Raw genomic sequence first — 22,568 nt, forward strand, 5'->3', positions numbered from 1 at the left:
ATTATCGACTTTCCCGAGCCGTTCGCGGAAGTTTCCTTTTTTAATTAGTTTACGGCCTGCTTGCGAAGTCACGCGTACTGGCCATACCGTGAATGGAAATCAGCCGATTAAACAAGCAGCCAGGCCGCGTTAATGCAATGGCTTTCGTTAAGTCGATCGGTTATTCCGTTCCACAGTTTCAGCCAGTTTTTAATTAGATTATTTAGCGCGTGTAAAAATTTGATGAAATTAATAAACCGTCTCGTAAATTCCGCCCCGAATAAAAGTAACTTCACGCAAGTGAATTAAAATATAGATTAATCCTTTGACATATTTTATCCATCGGATACCGTAAGATAGAAAATTACTTTCTCATACTCATCGATCACTCTTCAGTATGACTTTTATCACGATAACCGGTTCTCAAATTCGTATCGTATAACATACGTGATAAAAAACATTTCTCCCGGCGTCGAATATTTCCAAGCGTAGAAACAATTTCTTCAGCCATCGTTTTGCCTTTTTTTTTTTTTTTTTTTTTGGCTCAGCTTACTTTTTTCAATCCACCCTCGATATCTCGTTACCAACAGCAGCAAAACCACCTGGACAGCAAAGGGTTACGCGTACCAGCAGTAGCCCCTTGCGATGCTCTTTCTGCCAGTTTTTCGTCAGGATGACGGCCAAGAATTTCTGCGTTGCTCGGATGCGTGCTGTTCGCTCGCGAGATAAATGTTCTCTCGTGCGAAGAGAAGATTTCGAGCAGGCGATGAGAAATGTACGCGGAGTATGTGATGCAAAGTTCTTACGAAGCGAAGAATTTCAAAGATAGGAAAGGAACCGATGCTTTAAGGGCCTTCGCGTGCTACAACGCGCACAAAGGATGTAAAAGAAGACTTACGATTTTTAAGCGTTGATAACGTTTGTCGTAAGCGGTAGAAGATGATTAACGATGATTCTCTGAGAAATAGCGAAATATAATTTTGCGGATTACCGTGAAGATGTGTTGGAATTTGAAGAATCGATAGTACATACGTGTAGCAAATAATTCATCGTAAACGCGCAATTGTAAAAGTGGAAGAAACATAATTGGAAAGTAACTGATCGATTTATATTTTTCAAAAACCTTTGACAAACGAAATAACAAAATCTGCCAATTTCTCCAATTATTTTTGAACACTGTAAACGAGTATTTAGGCGGATAAATGAATAAAAACGTAGAACTTTTGGGAACGCCCGAGAGAGTTCACGAATTTGTATTACTCTGCAAAACAAGAAAAGGTAAAAATAATAATTGGTCTACGATACTTGTTACCCTTTCGAATATTATTTAACGAGGTGAAATGTATTTTCATCGAACGTGACATATCCCGTAACAGTTATTACGAGTTTTCTGTCATTTTCGTTAACATTTTCGAACGAGTTATCAAACAATGGATATTTACTTTTTAACGACCCATGAAATAGACTACCACGAAATTTACCAACCAAAAACATATACGTATATTTTACCAACAAATACAACTTTCTATTCGTTGAAATAAAATTATGAAAACTCTATTCTTAAAAAAAAAAAAAAAACGATATAATATCGTGAATTTATGCGTCCAAGTTTCGTGTACGAGCGAGTAGAATTCTTTTACGTAGAAAAGAACAATCGATAAATGATACAAACGATCGTAAATGACTAAAATTCTTCCGCTGTATGATATATAAAGAGAAGAAAATCGATAATTGACGCAATAACTTAGAAATGACTAGAATTCTTCTGTTATTAAAGAAAAAGGAAAAAAAAAAGAATAAAGTCATGTAGCGGAGCAAATGAAGCGGAAAAGAGGATGGACGATGGATGCGTTGAATGCATAGAAAAGTTCGATAGAATCGATTTCGTAAGCAAAGAGAGGAAAAAAGCACGACGGCTGGTTTGCGGCAATATGCCAATATGGCAATAAAGCGGCCTCTTTCTTTCTTCCTCTCTCGATATAAACAGGGGTACAATGTCGGTGCAAAAGTGCCGACAGATGGGATTCTTCTCTCTTTCTTCTTTTTATCTGTGCCCCCTCCCCCCTACCTACCCCCTTACTCGGAATCCTCTCGAGTACATATGAGACTCCTACAAAACCACCCACAATGTTCTCTTTCATGGAATTTCATCGTTTTTCGTTAGTTTCCCGATACACCGGGCGTGCATCCTCTTCAATTGTACCCGGAGAACAACGCAATATGCTCTCTCTCCCCCCCCCCCCCTCTCTAATATAGACATCGTTCCTCTGAATTCAAAGCATAAAAATGCTATAACGCATATCGAATCAGCATGTATGCGATATTTTTCTTCTTTTGGTTTTACTCTGTCTCGTTTCAGTCGTCCGTTTGTTTATCTGTATTATACGCCCTCGATATTTTATCACGATCAGATATTTATTAACATCCTTCGGAGCGTATATATTACGTACATCTCTACCTTTATTCGACTTTGATTTAATTATAAACGAAATGCTTACGAGACTTTTTGTCACGACCTGATAAATATTTAGAAATCGAAGTTTCATCGTCCTGGCGTATCTTCGTTCTTCGTCGCTCTGTTTGAGATATTTAGCTGTTATTCCGTAACAGCATCTGTAATAGAGATTCGCTCAGAAGATAAAAAACAAGAGTAACCTCAAATATTTCAATATCTAGCAGGAAAATAAAGCGACAAAGGAATATTCGAATATGTATATCGAAGGTTTTTTTTAAATTCAGAGTTATGACTATGCAAAATAAACGTTAAAATGTATGAATACCGCTAAGTGCAACGAACCAACAAGTATCGGTGTACCGTATATGCATGTTCAATGACAGGAACGAAATGATTGTCGCTGTTTTCCGCCACAGAATATCAACCGTACAAGTGGCGCAATTTTAACGGACCCGTAAGAATCTTGCTCTTCTCAATAAACTTCCATAATAGGCGTAAATAACGAAGAAAAATTTATTATAAATATGTAATGGATACATGTAAAAACAAGCGTTATAAACACCAGTTACCGGACAGTGAAATCTCCATTATTCGATCGTAGTTACCGTATGATGGTCCGCTCGATAGATACTAAAATCTCGTTAAAGCTGATCGAAGAAACGCAAATAACAAACAGAATAGCACAGCGATATATAATAACCAAGCGGTTAACAGATACAACGTTAATTTTCAATAAAGTGAAAATTCACCGATAAACTAAAATTGGTAACAATCGGTAAACGGACATTTATCAAAAAAAAGAAAAAAAGTACAAACGAAGCAAGACGTTAAACACGTACGATTCTCGCAAAAATCTAACCATTCGGAGGATTTGGACGACGCGTGACACGAAATGTTCGGATTAACCGTTCAGAAGGTGCACAAAATCTGGCTGTCACGAGGCTTAAAGATGCAAGTTCGCGAAACAGCTGTACAAGCTAGCGAATCTCGGGACAAACGGTTTGCTAGAAGAAAAAAGGGAAAATATGGAACACGAGGGAGTGGAAAATTTATTCTTCGAGCGGTTTCGTGGGCTTGATCAAAGGAAAGTGAGTGCTCGAAAGCCAGCCAACCACACCGCCAAAATTCTATCTGGCTGCCTAGTTGTTATTGAAATGGCATTCGCAGCTGTTTACTCTGTCGTGCATGCAGTTTCCCGTTGACAAAAGGGTTGTCGCGCTGGCTGACAATTTCCTCAAAAGCGAAATACCGGAAGAAAAAGAGAAGCGAAGGTTGCTACACGACATACCGTGCGCGATGAGCTATTTTCGAGACCAGCTGTCTTCGTGCGCGACTTTGTCCACAGAACAAACACCTTCGCACGAGACTCAACTATGGAAAATGGAAGATGATGATACTTCTTGGGATCAGACGGTTAAAGCGAGACATTTAATCTCGTGTGAGACTAGCAACGAACCATCGAAATAATTTAAAACTTGCGTGGGTCGACGATACTTAATGGTTGCGGATAACTTTGAAGGATATCTAAATCTCCAACGTTCGATTTTTCAGCTAATTGTCTTTTTATATCCTTACAATGTTTTTAAACTGTATTAGAAACACGAAAGAATCGCTACCGTATAATATGCGCAGTACCTGATTTTCATTCTGTCCTAATTACATAGAATAAGCCTAAAACGAGGAATTTACCGGCAGAATTCAACACCACCAGCTCTTAAACGTGAGATTGAAAAATCTCATTCCTTTACTTATTTAGTAAAAAATATCGCCATTATCGTCAATCACTTCGAAACTAATTAACATCTTCTAACGCGTCTTGTTATTACTCAAAATTCTTTTTTCCACCATCTACGTTCGAAGCTACATTTTTTACACAACCAATTAAACGCGTGGATAATCCAGAAAACGAAATGCCAGAGGAAGATACGGACAGGGAGAATCATCCATCGAAGGAACGATGATGTAGAAACGAAACGATAGAACGTAGACAAAAGAACAAAAGAGACAGAGAGAGAGAGAGAGAGAGAGAGAGAGAAATAGGAGGATTTTGAAGGCAATGAAACTTTTACCGTTCCGTCGATAATTACGGGTTAACGAGGCGGCAGCAAGTACCCACTCGTTCGAACGATAATTGGTCGGTGATCGATTCGTGCCGCGAAACAACCCGTAGCCAGTTCGGTTGCAAATGCGAAATCTGCTTCGTCTGTTTCCCTCGTAACACTCGCATGGATAGAAGGCACATACTGGCGAACAAAAAGAAAAAAAGAAAGCGAAATAAAATGGTGCGTAACAGTTTCGAACACTTGCGCCAATCTTTTGTCTCGATAAATCGCTGCGGAGAAGCGACGACGATCGTTACCGTTCGATTTTCTGCCCATTTTCTCGACTACCAGTTACGCGAGCAAAAATTCTAAAATTGATCTTCAGCGAAAATTCGATCAAACTTGTTTCGATTTTTGTTCCATTTTTTTCCTTTTTTTTTTTTTTTTAATAAATCGTTTACATGGTCCTCTTGCACGATAACTTACTATCTGACGGTATATCAGTGGATTGACAAATTTCGAGTTGTGGATTATAAATCGATATTGCTGGAACAGTTTCGAAACATCGTGCAATTTCATATAAAGTCTCGTCTTAAACGACAGTCGGCTAATCCGTACTTTGTAAAATTCGCTGGTAAAAGTCCATTTATTCGTTGAATTATGACACGTAAGGATTACCAAGCAAATAACAGCCTGTTTACGGATAAACGCTGCATATGTTCCCTAACGTTAGTGCCGGCCGCTCCGGTATTATAAATAAATTCGAATAAACAATCCAATTTGTATTTTGTAAAATTCGCTGGTGAAACTCAATTCATTCGTTGAATTATAACACGTAAAGAACGTCGAACGAATAACAGCTTGTTTACGAATAAACGCTCCATACGTTCTCTAACGTTAATGCCGAACACTCCGATGTTATAAATAAATTCCAACAAAGAATCCAGCAAATGTTACGTGTTCGGCTAACTGTATCGCCAGATTACGATATTACTCATTCACCGGTCAACAATGATGAACATCTATCAACTAATCTATCAACTATCACCTAAATCGGCTTATCGAGCGTAGCATCCAAAGAGCCTGGAAAGATGCGAAATAAACAGCTCCAGTAGCCGTAAGTCCCGCAAAATACCTGACAGGTACAGGTACTCTCGCGCCTCCGTACGTCTCAATACACAGGGAGGGACGAATAAAACGAGAAAAGGAAAGAGACGGACGATGGTGCGCGCGTGTATATAGATTGCAGATTCCCTGCAGCGTCGAATCCTGGCTAATCCTGAAAAGCGTGCGACGAGCACGCACGACATTCTGGCAATTCTCACGATTTCCTCGTCACCCTTAGGTCAACCGAAGCCCTCGTGCTTATACACATCCATCGGTTCCACCCTCGATCGTGTCCACGTTCACGTAGTCCTAACCCTCGGTGCTCTATAGCTCAGGTGCACTATTCTCTCTCTCTCTCTCTCTCACACCCTTTCTCCCTTCATGGTTCTACGTGTTTCTGCTAGCGGCAGCTTTATCCAGAGCGGCCGTAAGGAGCCCACAAACGACCAAAAACGACTGTAGGTAGAGATCCTTCGTGTCCCTGCCACGCAACCCCGTGAATGGTCGAGCAATTTCTGACCTCGACTTCGTTCTCTTTCTTCATCCTACGCTGCTCCATTCAACGAACCGTTATAAACATAAATTTACAAACTAACCTCCGCAAATGCGATTGTCCTACCGCTACACCGGGTTTCGTCCGACATACCTATAAACCTATAATGGTCGATTCGTGATTCGGAATAAGTTAAACTGATTTGCCAGTCTAAAGAAGAGACCCCAAGTTGCTATACAACTACTTTAACAAGGCGACAAACCAGCCCACCTCATGGTCAGGCACAATACCTGCTGCTGGTGCCTTTACTGTCCCTCGATCACCGCCCCTAAATCTTACCTGTAACGATTTTCAAATTCCATCATCTTGGAACTGTAGGTACGCAATACTAAGAGGTTTCGTGTGTAAGAGAGTTTCTTTCGGTGGGTTTGAAAGTCTTCTATGTTCGATTGTACGGAATTTTCACGTATTTGTCCTCTTTGTGCTTTCGTGCCGCTTCGATTTTTACGCTTTTAGTGGACGATATAAATTTCTATTGAAACTTCGTTTCTTTACCTCCACGCAAATATATATTTATAGGAACATCGGTTTGTGAGACAGAACTGTCCATAGTATACAACGATCCTGTAATTGCTTCGAGCAGTGCGTTACGTGTTATTACGTAAACCGTATAAATAATCTTCACAGATGATAAATATTAAATATATCAAACAGAAGCATGTACGTTTCGTACGTATAAGTATTAACCGAACGAACGATACTCGTTAGTACTTTCAACGAGATGTGCTAACAGTTATGCGCTTCGATCGTTCGATTGTTACATCGTTACTGTCGCGCGAACCAATTTAGTTTACAGCACGAATACGTACACACGTGCAATGAAATAATTCCAAAATACAAATTCGAAGCTGTAAATACCTGTAAACGAAGTTTCGGTCGATTTAAACATCGTTGACAATTTTACGAGCCGAACAGATGCCGATATACCAAAATGATGACAACAGGTAACGAAAACCTAATGGAACGCATCAAACGCGGTACAAGCGACGTCTGTTACAGAATTGGACATTTTTCTGTGAACGAACGAAGAAAATGTATGAATCGTAATGGTCTCGTCGAAAATACAATTCGATAAAACGCGGTGTACGTGAGCGTGCATTTCGACGCGTTTTCCCTCCAAGATATTAAAAAACGGAATTTATTTGAAACGTTGACACCGGTTCGCGTGACACAGTAGATTCTTTTTCCCTTTTTCTTATTTCTTTTTTTTTCCCTAAAAACGTAGGGTATTAAACGAACAGATTTTTAACGCCAAAATTAACGAGATGCTTTTTGAGATTCTACGGCTGTTTTGTACCTTTCTTTTCTTATACGTAGAAGGTTAAAGAAAAGAGAATTATACAAAACGTGTAGAAAAGAGTATAGCGTGATATATAAGATATTTTTAATCCTTTAATTTAATGTTCTTTTTCTCTTTTAAATAATTTATAATAAATGATAGTAAATAAGAGCAAATTTTGTAATGCAATATATTTACTATAGGTACACATTGTATATAACGAACTATGGGAAAACGCGCTTGTCAATTTTCGTCGTCATTAAAAAATCACGTTCCATATTCATTTTGTCTAAAGAACTCTCAATCCTACCACGGATTATACATTTCCCATTACGACACAGTTAGCGTTAGTGTTAAACGACGTTTCCGTCGTATCGTATCGCAGGCATTGCTTCCCCCGAATAACTTAGGCAAACGATAACGAAAAATACGATTTGTATCGTTGAAGAAAATTTCAGAAAATTATAAAATGTGACTCGTATTATTAATAAAATATTTAAAAAACTTATAGGATACTATCCGTAATATTATTAGAATAAGAAGATGTTTAACAAAATTATAAGCATATTATATTACCGACATTTCGTCTGTAAATTTTCAGGCCAGTGTTTCATTCCCGATAATGCAAGGTTATCGTTTAATTCGATATAAAAGCGATACACGTGAACGAAATTCAATCGAGGAATCGTGTAGATCGTATATAAAAGGAGGGAAACGCAAGAAAGATTAAAAGACTACAAATAGAGCGTGTCACTTGAGTGGAAGAATTATCGACTAGCCGTCGAGGATGCTGGACTTCCATCTCGAGGTTATAAAGGAGGCCAACGAGTAGTCGGTAAGAGGGCGTAAATAGAGACACCAAACGAGGGGAGAATAGGAAAGTGGTAGCCACGGACCGTGCCCTCCTCATCGTGAAGTTTAACGACGGTAGGCGTGGTGGAAACGAGCCGCCTTTGTCCTCCTCGCCGGACCAAATTATGTCGAGCGGGCCCAAAATCACCCCATAATTGGCAAGCTGTTTGTTTTGTCACAGACCGCGCCGACAACAGATGGCCCTGTTCGGTCTTGCTTCACAGCCCTTATTACGATTTCCTATTAACGGTTCACCGGTCAAAATCGATTTCACCGTGATGTCCAAGTACATTTCGAGCCAAGGAGCCGCGTTACACGCCAACGCATTTAGCGGTCCCGTGAAATAAGAGCGGAACACGAGCGAAAGACTTTGCGATTGGGATTTCTAGAGTTTTACACGTCGATACACTTTAGATATTTCTCATGTTAGGTAGAGTTATTGAGAATTGTGGATCTTAATCGCCGAAATATAAGTAAAGGAATACCAAGATTACACTTAGAATTCATATTAAAACAGTTTTAGATTTATTGAATAAACGATTTCCAGGATCTTCGTCGATACACTTTAGATATTTCTCATGTTAGGTAGAGTTGTTGAGAATTGTGGATCTTAATCGCCGAAATATAAGTAAAGAAATACCAAGATTACACTTAGAATTCATATTAAAACAGTTTTAGATTTATTGAATAAACGATTTCCAGGATCTTCGTCGATACACTTTAGATATTTCTCAGGTTAGGTAGAGTTTGTTGAGAATTGTGGATCTTAATCGCCGAAATAAAAGTAAAGGAACACCAGGGTTACACTTAGAATTCATATTAAAACAGTTTTAGATTTATTGAATAAACGATTTCCAGGATCTTCGTCGATACACTTTAGATATTTCTCATGTTAGGTAGTTGTTGAGAATTGTGGATCTTAATCGCCGAAATAAAAGTAAAGGAACACCAGGGTTACACTTAGAATTCATATTAAAACAGTTTTAGATTTATTGAATAAACGATTTCCAGGATCTTCGTCGATACACTTTAGATATTTCTCATGTTAGGTAGAGTTGTTGAGAATTGTGGATCTTAATCGCCGAAATAAAAGTAAAAGAATACCAAGATTACAATTAGAATTCACATTAAAACAGTTTTAGATTTATTGAATAAACAATTTCCAGGATCTTCGTCGATACACATTTGCACGCGTCTCAGCATGTTCCATACCACGCTGCCAACAGAACAGTTACATTCATCTGTTTTTCGAGACGCCGCGTACACACGTACTTCCACACAGTCATATTCACACACGTGTGTCACTACTACGCGGCCAATCTAGTCTAGCACACAGAATTATATATATCTCAATAGAGTTCACAGATTATCTTACGACAACTTCTCACGCTTTTCGTGATTCGCTCAAGAGCTGATAATATCTAGCGTGTTGGTGTTCGATAGCTGGTAATCAGATCGCCGATGTTAATGGATTTATGGAAAACTTGAAAGGTGTAAGAATGCACAGAAGATGCGTATAATGTATCAAATTATGTAAAATATCGGTTCTATTGGTAAAAATATCAATTTATGGTAATCTAATTTTAGATACATTTAGATATGGTACGTGAAGATAGCTACGTAGTGGCGTTAGTTACCAGTTTATTTGCATATTCTGTTGCTAAAAGTTGGTTGCAAAAGCGCATGAATTCAGTTTGCATGAGTACGATGATCTGACGAATGTTAACGCGTGACGTACGTAGTCGAGAGGCGACTTCATTGAATGGCGAAGACGACAATAAATTTCAATTGTAAAGCAATTGACGAAGGAGGGAATTTTATACGAGTCAAATTTAACTATGTATTATGTACATTGTATCGCAATAGTAATCGAACACCTGTGCAATTTCGAGACAGAAGCGATTCTAAGATCAGGTGTGAATACAACGTGGAAAAATGAAAATCGCTGGAAGACCTCTCATAGCCTTCGCCAGTGGGCGACACTGTACAGCCCTTCAAGTTTGTAGCAACCACCCATCAGATGGCAGCACCTGTCGATCCGCTCGACCCGATTCATTAAAAACTGACAAACTCATTTTTATATTACACATTTTTGGAATTAGCGACGTAGGAAAGAGATATGCAAAATATCAGAGATAAAAATCAATTTCATCAAGTTATGCTCTATATAAGTCATTTTCAGTAGAAGAAACAATGCTCCCAATTAACTTACCCATCATAACGCACTTAAAACTAACATTGCTTCTGCTAGCAAATTTATTCGTACTAAGTTTAACCAATTACATATTAAGTACCAATATTAGTTGCAAGTTAAAAACTAGACATTAATCGAAATTTCGTACTAAGAAGATGAAACAAATTTTTGCATAAACGAATTAAATATCCTTACTCGAGGCAATACATTCCTTCGAACTTTATCACGAGAAGATAGATTTTATTGAAAAAGAATGAAATTGGCTTTCGAATCTTCCAAATCACATGCCTACGAAGGAAATACGTACGTTGGATGTACAATTTTTTATTCGATATATTTGTAACGATTAACGCTATATAAAGCGGGTTTCTCTTTGAACGTGCGAAGATATTAATTTTATTTTGTACAATTATATAAAAAAAAAAGAGATTCAATATCCCTCGATATCTTTATAGGAAATGAGAAGAGCGTTCGACAGGTTAAATTACTTCAATGTGTTATTCGATATAACGTGTCTAGCCTCTGACGGCAAGTTCCAGGAGCGAAATAGGTGAAAAGGAGTCGACGAACGACGGGTATCGATCTTGGAAAAGGTGGAGCAACAAGAATTATTGAACGATACACCCAACTGTAATTAAGCAAGCGTCCTGTCTACCTTGTACAATCTACCTTGACGAGGACTGTGTCACAGGATCGTGAGACCGAGATAATATTCCAACAACGTCTCGTCCTGCCGGCTCTTCTACGTTATTTAGTTGCCTCACAAATAACTCGGCGATGCGCATATGACGCGTGTAAATTGTAAAAGAAAAAGAAAAGAACGTAACTATCGCCCGAAGCGAGAACCGAAGCGATAAAATAAAGACGAAACACGATTTCACGGGATTTTATTAATTTTCATCCGACAAGATGAAAACTATGGTAAAAGGTGAAAAATATTAATCGATGTTCGTGATATTACGTATGTAAAGTATAATATCCAGTAACGTAGTTTCATTAACTTTTTGCGGAGAATTTGCAAGTAACTTGATATTATAGTAATAGTTTAAAGGCGCCGAATATTTCAAAGCTTCGCTACTTGAATTTATTATACGAATACGTAATTGCAACGAGTCCTAGCGCCTGTAATTTATGCATATAAATTGCAACCAGCGATTTAGTACGCGAGATTGGTCGTCAAATTAATTTTAAAGAAATACCGCGATAAATACCGCCGGCTAATAATTGGAAGATAACGCAAGAAATCCTACACCGTAATAAAATTTCTCCTTAAAATTACTTTACCTTAAACTCATCCTTGTAAAATTTCCTTCTTATCTCCACCATTTCGAACTTCCAAACAATTTGCAGATTATATTTCAATCTAACACTTTATCGTACTTTTTCGCAATTTATCTTGTATGACACGGCAACCATCAAAGACACCGCTAACAGATAAAACCATTTAACCGTAGGACGGCTAATCCTAACGAAACAAAATTGATGACCATTCCTATAAACAAGAAAAAACGAAGGGGAGAGGGATGGGTGGGAAGAAAAAAGGAGTACAAGAACGAGGAGGAACGGCGAGAACGAAGAACGTTATCTTATCGAGTGGCTCTCGTCCCGAGAACTGGTATGCGACTCGGCAGATCGATGTTCTCTATCTTAAACGTTTCTACGATTGGGCATATTTTGTTTCGACTGTCCCCTAATTAGAAGTCGTCTGGACTTTTAAGTCAGGCCAAATGAAGTTCGAGCGAGGCCGATCGTGAGGTACGATAGGATGAAAACGAAGGAAACGTAACGATGACCAAGATGCCTTTTTCTTAATTTCACGGACCATTCGACCGCTAGAGAATACACGCGAGAGTCGAAGAACGCCTTCTTCCATCCTTTTTACAGGTTGCTTCAGAATGTTCGTGCCAAACTTTGCCAGCATTCATTCAAACAAACAGGAATAATTCTATTTGATTGCGTTGATTCTAGTCGATTGACACGGTGGTGGAACGATTAAAATAACATTCTCTTCAGTTTCACTATGCTCCTCTGTTATTCCTTTCGATTCTATCGTACGTGTTATTGATTCTTCCGTCGTGTTTGTCATTTGGTTCCGAATTTTATCTCGGATTTTAAACGATCTTTTCCGTCTTCTGCATCTAAATCATTTCTTTCTTCAAGAGATCAGAGAATTCTGGAAATCAGCGTACGATCGTTGATTCATCGCGCGTGTCTATTGTCCTATAGTGGCTCTTACAATTTCCTAAAGATCATTCTTAAAAATTTCTGCATCATAGTCTCAGGTATATAAACAAAAAATTCCAATCGATAAATCGCTCGCTTGAATATCGATTCGACCGGTTATCTTCTCAGACTTCTCAGTCATAAAATCAGAAGGTGTTGTAATGTTTAAACGTACTGATAAAAAGTCTAACAACTGGAAAATTAGTGACATTTTCGCTTGGTTTCACGAGTGCTACATGCTCCTTTGGCATCGTCTTTCTGGAAGAACCTGTACACGTGCTGGAGTCGCCTGAAAGTCTGGGTGGTGCGACCACCGGATCCTCGTGAAAAACAGAGACGAGGCGACGAGTCAATGACCATGAAATTTTCGATCCACATAGATAGCATCGTGTATTTAAAAATGCTTTTAACAGAACTCCGTCAGCCGATTGTCCCTAATAGGGGAACCTTGTCCTTGCCTCCGCTTGGCGTGGTTCACGTTCGCTAACCAGCTATATACGAAACTAACCGGACAATTAGTTAGCCGATCGTGACAAATCTACGGGCTGGAAATCGTAAAGTTTCAAGACTTTCGCTCGACTCGCGGGCCAACGAAATATCGCTGCAACTTTGCCTCGCCCCGGTAAATAACTTGCGACGACGTATTTAGTGGGCCGCTTTGATATTCGTTCGCGAGAACACGGAAATTGCGTACAACAGAGGATTTTCACTTGCAAATTTCTTTAAGAATTCGTTAACTAGTTCTACTCGGCTATGGTCGACTTTCAATTTCCATTCTCGGCCGAAAAGTAGATTTTCCCGCGCAATTATGAAACAGCTAAATCTTTCGCAACTGCAATGCACGTAATCTGTTCCTCTCGTTTCCTATAGCATGCCATTGGTCAATGATTTTGTATGTTACGAGCGTAACAGGCAAACGTGTCTTATATAGGAGAATAAGAATAGATTAATAAATCATTTAGAAATGTGGCGGAATATCTGAAACTTCTAAATACAATTGATCACGACAGTATCTCGTTACCTGAATATTTCATACCTGCTTTTAATTATTCCGTTTTATTCTTAAACCAAGCTACAGAATAGAATAGTAAATATTAAAAATGGACTTTTAGCTATTTTTCTTGCCACTAAAATACATAATTTCAGACAAAGTAGCAGAAGTAGAACTCCATTTATTCGAACTTGGGAGACAAAAAGTCTATATATAGTGGCGGCTAGAAGAAAGTTTCAAATTGATACACTATGAACCTCGGTAAATCGTGTGCTAAAAGTTTTTGATCATATCGGCGACAGTCGTCTACTCTGTGTTATACATTATTTTTATTCGTTGATCTTATCAAACATAAATTCATATTGTAAAATTATGTTGTCCATTTACGCTTCGTATTTTACAAACTTTGTTTTGTCCGCCACTGTACATAATCGAAGCTCTATTACCTATTTACGTAACAGTTTCATCGTTAATTAACATCCATCCTTGTTTTCCAACGAAGCGTGTCATTTTCATAGTATGAAATTTTCGTAGTCGTACGAAACGATACGAAGTTTAATATACTTGGACACTAATGATACTAATTAACCAACGCATATACATTTATGCAAACGGTAGAATCCTGTGCCAATGTTTTTTGCGCAGCCACTGTAAATCGACTTCTAGCGTGCGTTAAATATCCAAGGACGCTTAAATACTCGTATCCGAAAAGCGACAAAACCTAAAGGCAAACACGGAACCGAAACCGCGCTCGAAACCTAACATCTAAACAGCATAAACATTATCATGGTTAAATAACGGAGGAGCGTGGCACGAAACGACCAGTCAATCCGTAGCCGCGCAAACACCAAGCAAACACGTCGACGGAGCGACGTTGAAATTTTCATGGAGCTGTGTGCAGCCGTGTTGTAGACGTGACGGCGCGGCGGCCGACGACGCGTTACGAAAATCAACGGCTCGTTAATAATAGCCCCGGCTGTGTCATGCCCGGGCAACAGACAAAGGCTCATAAATGAGGCAAAAGTATTCACAGTTTAAATCAGCGGTGGATAGAGCACGGCATTGGGCGATGTAGGACCTCGCGCGAGCACGAGTCAAGTCGGATGTGTATACGAGGAATCGAGATATACAAGGCTGCAACAGAAGAGATGAGAGAAGAAGAGAAGAAAAGGGAAAAGAGGAGACGAGAAGAAGAAAGAGGAGAATAGTGGAGGCTGAAAGGGATCGGGGCGCGCCTGAGAATGGAGATTTAAGGGTCCGACATGGGTGTGGGTGGCTGTAGGGTTTCTGCCGATGGCGTCGTCCTCATCGTTGTCGCCGCATCGTTACATTCGCCGCCAACGTGACGCCCCTGCGCTTGTTCGAACGGGGCCCCCCTCGCGTATATACGGCCCTTCTACGTGGCATTTACATTATTCGGCCCCGACTCGAATCTAATATTATGAATCACGCGCCCTGTCCGAGCCGTGCATAATGGGGTCGTAGGTCGGCACCGCCTCGCGCGGAATTCTTCTACGCTCTGTTGTTCTCTTCGGAGGAACAGCAATGGAACAAAGGGTTCCAGACCCTTTTCAAGCGGATGAATTTTCATAATGGATAATAACACTGTTGCTTAGTTACACTTAATAACGTCGCGGACCGGACGTTTCGAGCCCGGCGACGGGAAATTCGCCGCGGAATGCCGACGATCTCGCGTAACCGCACATGCAACGGATACACCGTGCAATTCTTTCGGTCTCGGAGGTCACGAGGGAAAATCCAGAAGCGAAGACACTTTTGAACCGTTAAATACATGCCGTTGCTAATTGCCAACGTAGCTATATTTTTTCACATGGAAGCACGAGCTTCCTTTCCGACTTGCATTAACATTCTCGCGAGGAAGTATTACAAGTATTACAAGTATATTACACGTTTATCTGTTTCCTTCTCTCTCCTTCGATTAACAAGTTACGATATAATCTTCTATTCGGTCGGATTACAAATTCTCCATCAAGGTGTAGAATCGAATACGAAATAGCAAAGTAAGTAGAGAGAATATCGAGATAGAAGGAGAGAAATTACTCGTTAGGTTGGTGGAAATTTATAATTGTTATACGACAGCAAAATATCGAACGATACACAGTACGCTGAAAAACGATGATATCTAAGGCGACCAAGCGTAGATCAGAAGCTTGATTCCACAAGAACGATACTCGTACCAAGTATGATACTCGATCAAATTCTAAAGACAATCCATTTTCTAACTTTCTGTCTGTACAATCACACGCAAAGCGAAACTGCCAATACACAAACGAAATCGATCAAACCTAAAGCCATCTTTCGTCCATAAAACATCAACGATACGAAACAGCTGCCGCGTTAACGTACATGGAGGCGAGACTGTCTCGAAAACAGCGAATAACTCAATGAAAAAGTAAGAGAAGAAGTCGGGTAGCTTTGGTAAATAAGTTTCCCCGTGTGGAAGACCGACAGTAGAATGATTTATCGCGAAGATTTAGGAACAAGAGGGGGGTAACAGAGTGAAGGCTATAACGAGACGAAAGAGGCAAAAGTGGAGGCGAAAGGAGAGGAGAAAATTTTCTTAAATTGCACTTTGTAGCTCCTGAGAGACCTTACACAGGGATTTCGACGCCCACGGCGAGGGATAACGAGGCGAGCTCGGGGTCCTCCTCCACGTGGAGGTGAGACACACACCGGTAGGTCTTTCGTAGCAATGCACAAGGCCCACAGGGACATAATTGATATCTGGGAAGAGCAAAGGAGCAGAAGAACCGAACCTGGAGATGGCTGGAACGTGGCGGAGAGCAAGAGGAAAAAATTACCTTACGAAGAGGCGACCGACACGAAACGAAGAAGGACGGAGGACCACCGAGATCGTGTCCAGAATCGCCGACTTGCCGAAACTCTGGCAAAGGCCACCTAAGCGCCGACCACGTATGCCTTTCTCCTTTTATTTCTCTTTCCACACGGATTTTCGATCCTTTTCTTTAATGGCCGGTTCAGCACTACGCAAACATCGAGTGACCACCTTCGTCCGAGCTAATTGCTAATCGCAGGTCAGCCAGCGATCCTCCTCCGGGTCCCTTTGTCTCGCACGTTCTTACGTCTTTCTCCGATCGTGCACAAACATTCGTGCGTTATTTCGACAAAATACGATAGTCGAATAGGCGGATCCATGTCCCGTACAATCGCTCAGAAGGTACTGCGACACTTGTCGGAAACTTTCATATTGTTTAAAACATTTTGAAAGTTCATTATTAAGTTCATTAATAAAACTCGATTATCATGATTGTATCGATGTTTGGAATATATCTGAAAACGTATAATATAATATAATATAATAGAAGCAACGCAGTTGCTAAATGTTACTAAATGTCCCAGACAGTAGCCTCATTTTGATAATTAAAATTTCGGATAGATGTCGTTTCCTATTTTCGCATAAACTGTATAGAAATTCTCAAACTCACAAGCACTCTAAATCCGGACAAATTACGTTATAACATAGTGTTAACATAAAGTTAATTGAATGTTAAAATTTCATTATATACTGTTTATGCATTCCCCCTTATTAATTCGTAGAACACATCCTCTTTATCCATCCCTCTCTTTCACCATGAAACCTTCTCGAAGAACTTTTCCATGTCGATTAATTAACGAGATAAGAACGTCAAACAAATTGGACGATCCAAACGTTACGGTAGAGACTCTGTAAATCACGCGGTGGGTACCTTGAAAACTCGAAACGTCGCAATAACTCGAACAATACGGAACCCCTTTCCCGCTTACAAACGTTGATATTAACGAAAAACGCGGAAACAAAGAACGCAACAGCAAATGGCGAAACAGAAACGGACAACGCGAAACGATAACAGATTGCGCGGTAATTGAAAAAGTACCGGGCGAAATTTTCAGGAAATACTGTCCCTATTCTTCTATTCTCATTGTCAGAGACTTACGTGGCGTAAAATATGTGCACCGTCAGTCGCACGACAAACAAGATTATCATGTTCGTTCGTGGTCGTGTGAAATAATAAGTATGCAAGCGTTATATAGTGCAACAAGAGGGAGAGAGGCGCATGCACGGAAATCCTGGTTACCGTCGTTCGATCCCCGGCGACCATAAATCATACTACCGTGTGGAGAATGCTTGCGATTCCGTGCTCTTGAATAATTGCGTCTACCTTTAACCACCTGCGGGTTCAATCCTATCATACCGTGTCGTCTCATCGAGGTAAAAGAATCGAATTCCTGGTATTCAACTATGGATAACAAACGCGAAGAAACCGAAAAGGTATAACCATACGTTTTCCATCGCATTTATCGTGAAAAGCGTCGTAACTACCATGCAAATAAATCTAGCCATTATGTGGAACTTATTAAATTATATGGTAAACGAAATGAAGGCATGATGCGGTATTTTGTCGAATAAAAATGACTGAATAGCTTGTTGATAATCGGTAGATTACTGGAAAGGTAAATTGCGTCATATTTCTTTTACCGATTTTATTACAAGTGTGATAACAAAGTTTAGAGAATATTTCTGTTTCCACCAAAATTGCTATGGTACGATTATTTATGGAAGAAGAAAATAATTTAAAGCGTCGATATTCATCTATTTGTAATGCATAGATATTTGTTATTCGGAACTATTCTTTCAGTACTGAAATTAAGTATCGAGGCTATCATTTTTGACAAAGGAAATAACTACAGAGCACGTTGGACTTAAAAGGGACTCTGAGATTGAACAACAAATTCGACTATCTCAAAGGGCTTTTCTTCGAAAACGAAATCTTTTTACACAATAAAAACGTTTGTACACCGAAGAGTAGAAAAATTTCAAAGGCTTCTTTCCCTTTGCTGAAGGTATTTGCAAAGCCCAGATTTATCGATAATCTTCAATCCAATACATAATACAACAGTAACCCAAGTAAACCAAAAAATTCAGACGGATGGATTAGTTTCCGACAAGGGAGATTTAATTCGTTTCAACAGCAACAAGATAAAATAGCTGATAAAATGTATCATCAATAGTGAATGCACTTGCAATAACATTGTTTAGTGCATATGATTATTATTAAAGTAAAAAACTATATGACTTCAACACTCTTTCATGTAAAAATAATTTTAATGGCTTCAGTCAGTATTTATTTTATCGGTGGAATATTTTCATATTAAAGCACAATAAAAAGAAAAAAACATAGCAAACATGCACGTAGCGGAGTTACTTTGGTAAATGGCGAAGGAAAATCGAGCGAAAAAAAGCAAAATAAAAAAATATTAAACATACCAGAGTTTGTCGATTTTTGTCAATTTTATCGGGGAAAATACACAACGAGGGTCGAGATAATTTTGGAGAGCACAGTATATAGGTACGATCTTTACAGAATGTCAATACCAGCATCGGTGTACGCGGTTTAGAATCCCTTTACGTGTCGTTTAACCTATGATTTGAATCACTTCGGTTTGTACACGGACAATTTTCTGCCACTCAACGTCAGATCTGCTTACCTTCGATGGGAATCGCCGACAAAAAGGAGAGTAGGAGAAAACCAAAAAGTTGTCAGCAAACTCGAAGGCGGACAAAGAGCTGGCTGTCGTTGTATACCGGTGCCTTTAAACGGCAAGATTATCATTCTTTCGATATTTATCTAACAGTTTTTCGTCGCATTCTTCCTCCTTCTCCCACCATAAAATTTTTCCTTTTTCCTCAAACCACCTCTTTGCTCTCGTTCTAGTCCCACGGAGAACGAAATTCTAGGCCGTAGCCGCATTTTTCGGATTGACAAATAAAACGGACAATGAAAAGTTCCGAGGTTTGTTCGTCGAGCAGAATAAGTCTATTTAACTGCCGTAAACCTTCCCCGCTTTTCGTTTCGTTTCGTTTCATTTCGTTTCGTTCCCCTCCTGTTCGTGCGAGTCGAGCTTCCAAGAAGCTTTAGATTCGCCCTCTTTTCAGAAAAACCGATAATAATCTGACGCGTGTATTTGAATGTCGTCTTCGATTCGCTCTCTTAAACAGATTTCGACCGTACGGGATATTTTGATGAATTAGCTACACGGTTATAACGTACGTACTTGGAAAAAACGGGAAAGATGTGCTTTGTATGGACTTTGACGGATTTGAAAGATTTGAAACAATAAGAAGACAACTTCGATATTCAAATTGTATTCATTGGTGGAAAAAGTAAGATATAGGAAAAATTTGATATTCAAAAATGCAAGAGTTTGTTACCACGAATACAAGTCGACTGTAATTCATTTATAACAAAGATAAAAGCTTCAAAATGTGATTTGATTTTGGGCTGGTTTTTTGTTAGTTCACTCAAATTACTGAAAAGTGGTAAAATGCCTTCTTATTGCTTCAGCCTCTTCATTTGTCTCACGCGGTTGTTCACATGATTGCGATAGTTTAATATGAATTTCTTCTTTTAAATCTATATTACGTGCATGTATGCTATCGTTCAAAAAATAACAAGGCAATTCTGCTCCTCCTTCGGAAAACGTGTTTTAATTTTAAACAAGCACAACTATTTTCTAACTATGTAATGTTTTATTGAAATCTGCATGCATTCACTCACCACATTCACGAAGTCCTGGAACGTCACCGCTTGAACACGTGATTCCTTTGCTCTGATGAGGAGAATATGTCGTTTATTCGGTGGTATCTCAGCCTCCCATTCGGGACTTTTTAAAGCCGCTAAAAAATCCTCCACCGGTATCTCACCAAAACCCTCGGGATCAAACTAAGGGAAAAAATTTAATTACGTTAGAGATGTCGATTAAGCTGAATTTTTTGCTGACAGATACTTGAACGTACCTTATCGAACAGTATTCGCCATTTCTGTAACCAAAAATAAAAATAATATCAGAATACAATACTAAGATAACTAACTAATATGTATTGGTTAATATAATTACATTAAATATGATCTAATGTTTCTTCTAAAATATCATTTTTTATACATCTATAAAATACAGTATACATATATAATAATTAGACTGTGAATTGTTATGCAATTTCATATTTCTATGAACGTTGTTGCTAAGGAAATAAAATCTATATAGAGAATTTATCTACATGAAGATTTTTAATCGGTACTTTATTTCAGATATTTTGTATATCTATTTTTGTATATTATACACGTTCGTACGCTTTGTCCAACAAGTTTCGCATAAATGCGTGAACATACACAGTCCAATGATAATAGTAACAATAAACGTATAAATTATCGTACGTCGTTAAGAAGTTCCCGTCTATATTCGGATTCGTCGATATCGATTTCGGAAGCAAGATCGGTATGATCGGTAACATAGCCATCGTAGTGTGCGCTATTCGCCTCGCTACGTGCATATTCTTCCTCCTCCTCGACGGTACCGGCGATAGTCGGTATCGAAGCACCGCTTGCCAGTAGCATTACCACGCGTGGCACGAGGTCACCGGATAAATCTCCTCATTCCACCCTCTTTCGTCCGTTTCCTGAAACCCAACCACATTATTGCATTTCTACCGGTACAAGTGCATTATTACACATAAATTTTTACCAATTTTTATGATGGTATCCTTAACAGTATTGAACATTGAAATAATATGAAGTTGAAAAACGATGATCAATAGCCGCTACTATTTCAACATTTTAGACGAATTAGAACTTAAATAAGCCATATCGTAACGCTTAATACGAGTGTTTGATATATCTTATAATTATTAAGTTATTTGGATTAGTTATGTTGTAATATCAACTTGTTGAGATAATTATACGATGAGTATTGATTGTTCTTATACTATTCTACACATGCTTAAAATGTTGTCCTTGAAATTATCTGTACAGATACGCAACGAACTATGCACTATAATTCCGCTCGCGCGACGGTACCGTTTCCATGGCAATGCATCGTCGATAGGTCTGGCTACACACTACCTATCAACTGTATCTTGCTATTGTCCACCAAGTGCATTCAAGGTTATCGTTTCTAATTAAACGAAGCTTTCTTATCTCGTCTTATACTACGAGAAAAGTTAAATTTCGCATTTAAAATAGTAAAAAGTTCCACGTTTTAAATATCTTTCTATCAGAAAGAGATTTTCTTCTCTTACGAAAAAAAAAAAAAAATGTTTCATTAAGATAGAAAAATGTAATATATTTAATATTATATATTATATGTAAATATAATATAAATTGTTAGGAGATATTAAAAAGAGACTATTTATAATTCTATTGTCGTTATAAAATTCTAAAAATATTATACATGTCGTGTATTGTGTCCAACGAAATGTAATATAATTATTCTTTTATTATAAATTAACGAGTTCTTAAGTAAAACGAGAAGCGTGGAGGTATTATATTTATTATTATATTTTACCACAGAAATAGGTCAGGCTATAAAGCTTCCATAATTCTATTAACGTCCCTTCCTAGGTAATCAACTTTATAGAAACATGCAATAAATAGAAAAAAAAATCCTCTGTATAAAGAAGTGTCTGTCAATTTACTCAAAGTAGATGGACATATAATTTATTTAGAAAAAGAGAGCAGAATTATATATGCTGATAATTCATAAATAAATTTCAGACACACTTAAATCTTTTTTCCAAATATGAACTATTTTTATTCGACTCTACTTATTTAATTCCACGAATTACATATTTATGTTTACATATATATATATTACATATATACGTATCATCTCACGTTGAAATTCATAACGATTAATCTGTTTGAGTTGAATATTATCATTTATATATATATATATATATATATCTTTGAACAAATCCAGCGTATCATTACCAAGCAGCGAGAGGCGATAATTAATCGTTAAAATTATCAATGCAAATTACCATTCTTTTAAACGAAATATATTCGCAATTATGGAAATAATTGCCTACTTAATAAAG

At 38.5% G+C, this 22,568-nt stretch overlaps 1 protein-coding gene across 3 annotated transcripts in view; it reads right to left on the reverse strand.

Moving 5' to 3' along the window:
- Positions 1–22,568, reverse strand: part of Stet (stem cell tumor) — a 499,705-nt gene that overhangs the window by 473,993 nt on the left and 3,144 nt on the right. For all 3 annotated transcript variants that reach the window (XM_072017209.1, XM_072017208.1, XM_072017207.1), the window contains 3 exons: positions 20,911–21,152; positions 20,493–20,516; positions 20,254–20,418 (listed from right to left, as the gene is read on the reverse strand). In XM_072017209.1, coding sequence (XP_071873310.1) covers positions 20,254–20,418; positions 20,493–20,516; positions 20,911–21,090 — 369 coding nt within the window. In that variant the 5' untranslated portion in view covers positions 21,091–21,152. The remainder of the gene's footprint in view (positions 1–20,253; positions 20,419–20,492; positions 20,517–20,910; positions 21,153–22,568) is intronic.

The sequence above is a fragment of the Bombus fervidus genome, chromosome 14 (assembly GCF_041682495.2).
Source record: "Bombus fervidus isolate BK054 chromosome 14, iyBomFerv1, whole genome shotgun sequence".
Classification (NCBI taxonomy): domain Eukaryota; kingdom Metazoa; phylum Arthropoda; class Insecta; order Hymenoptera; family Apidae; genus Bombus; species Bombus fervidus.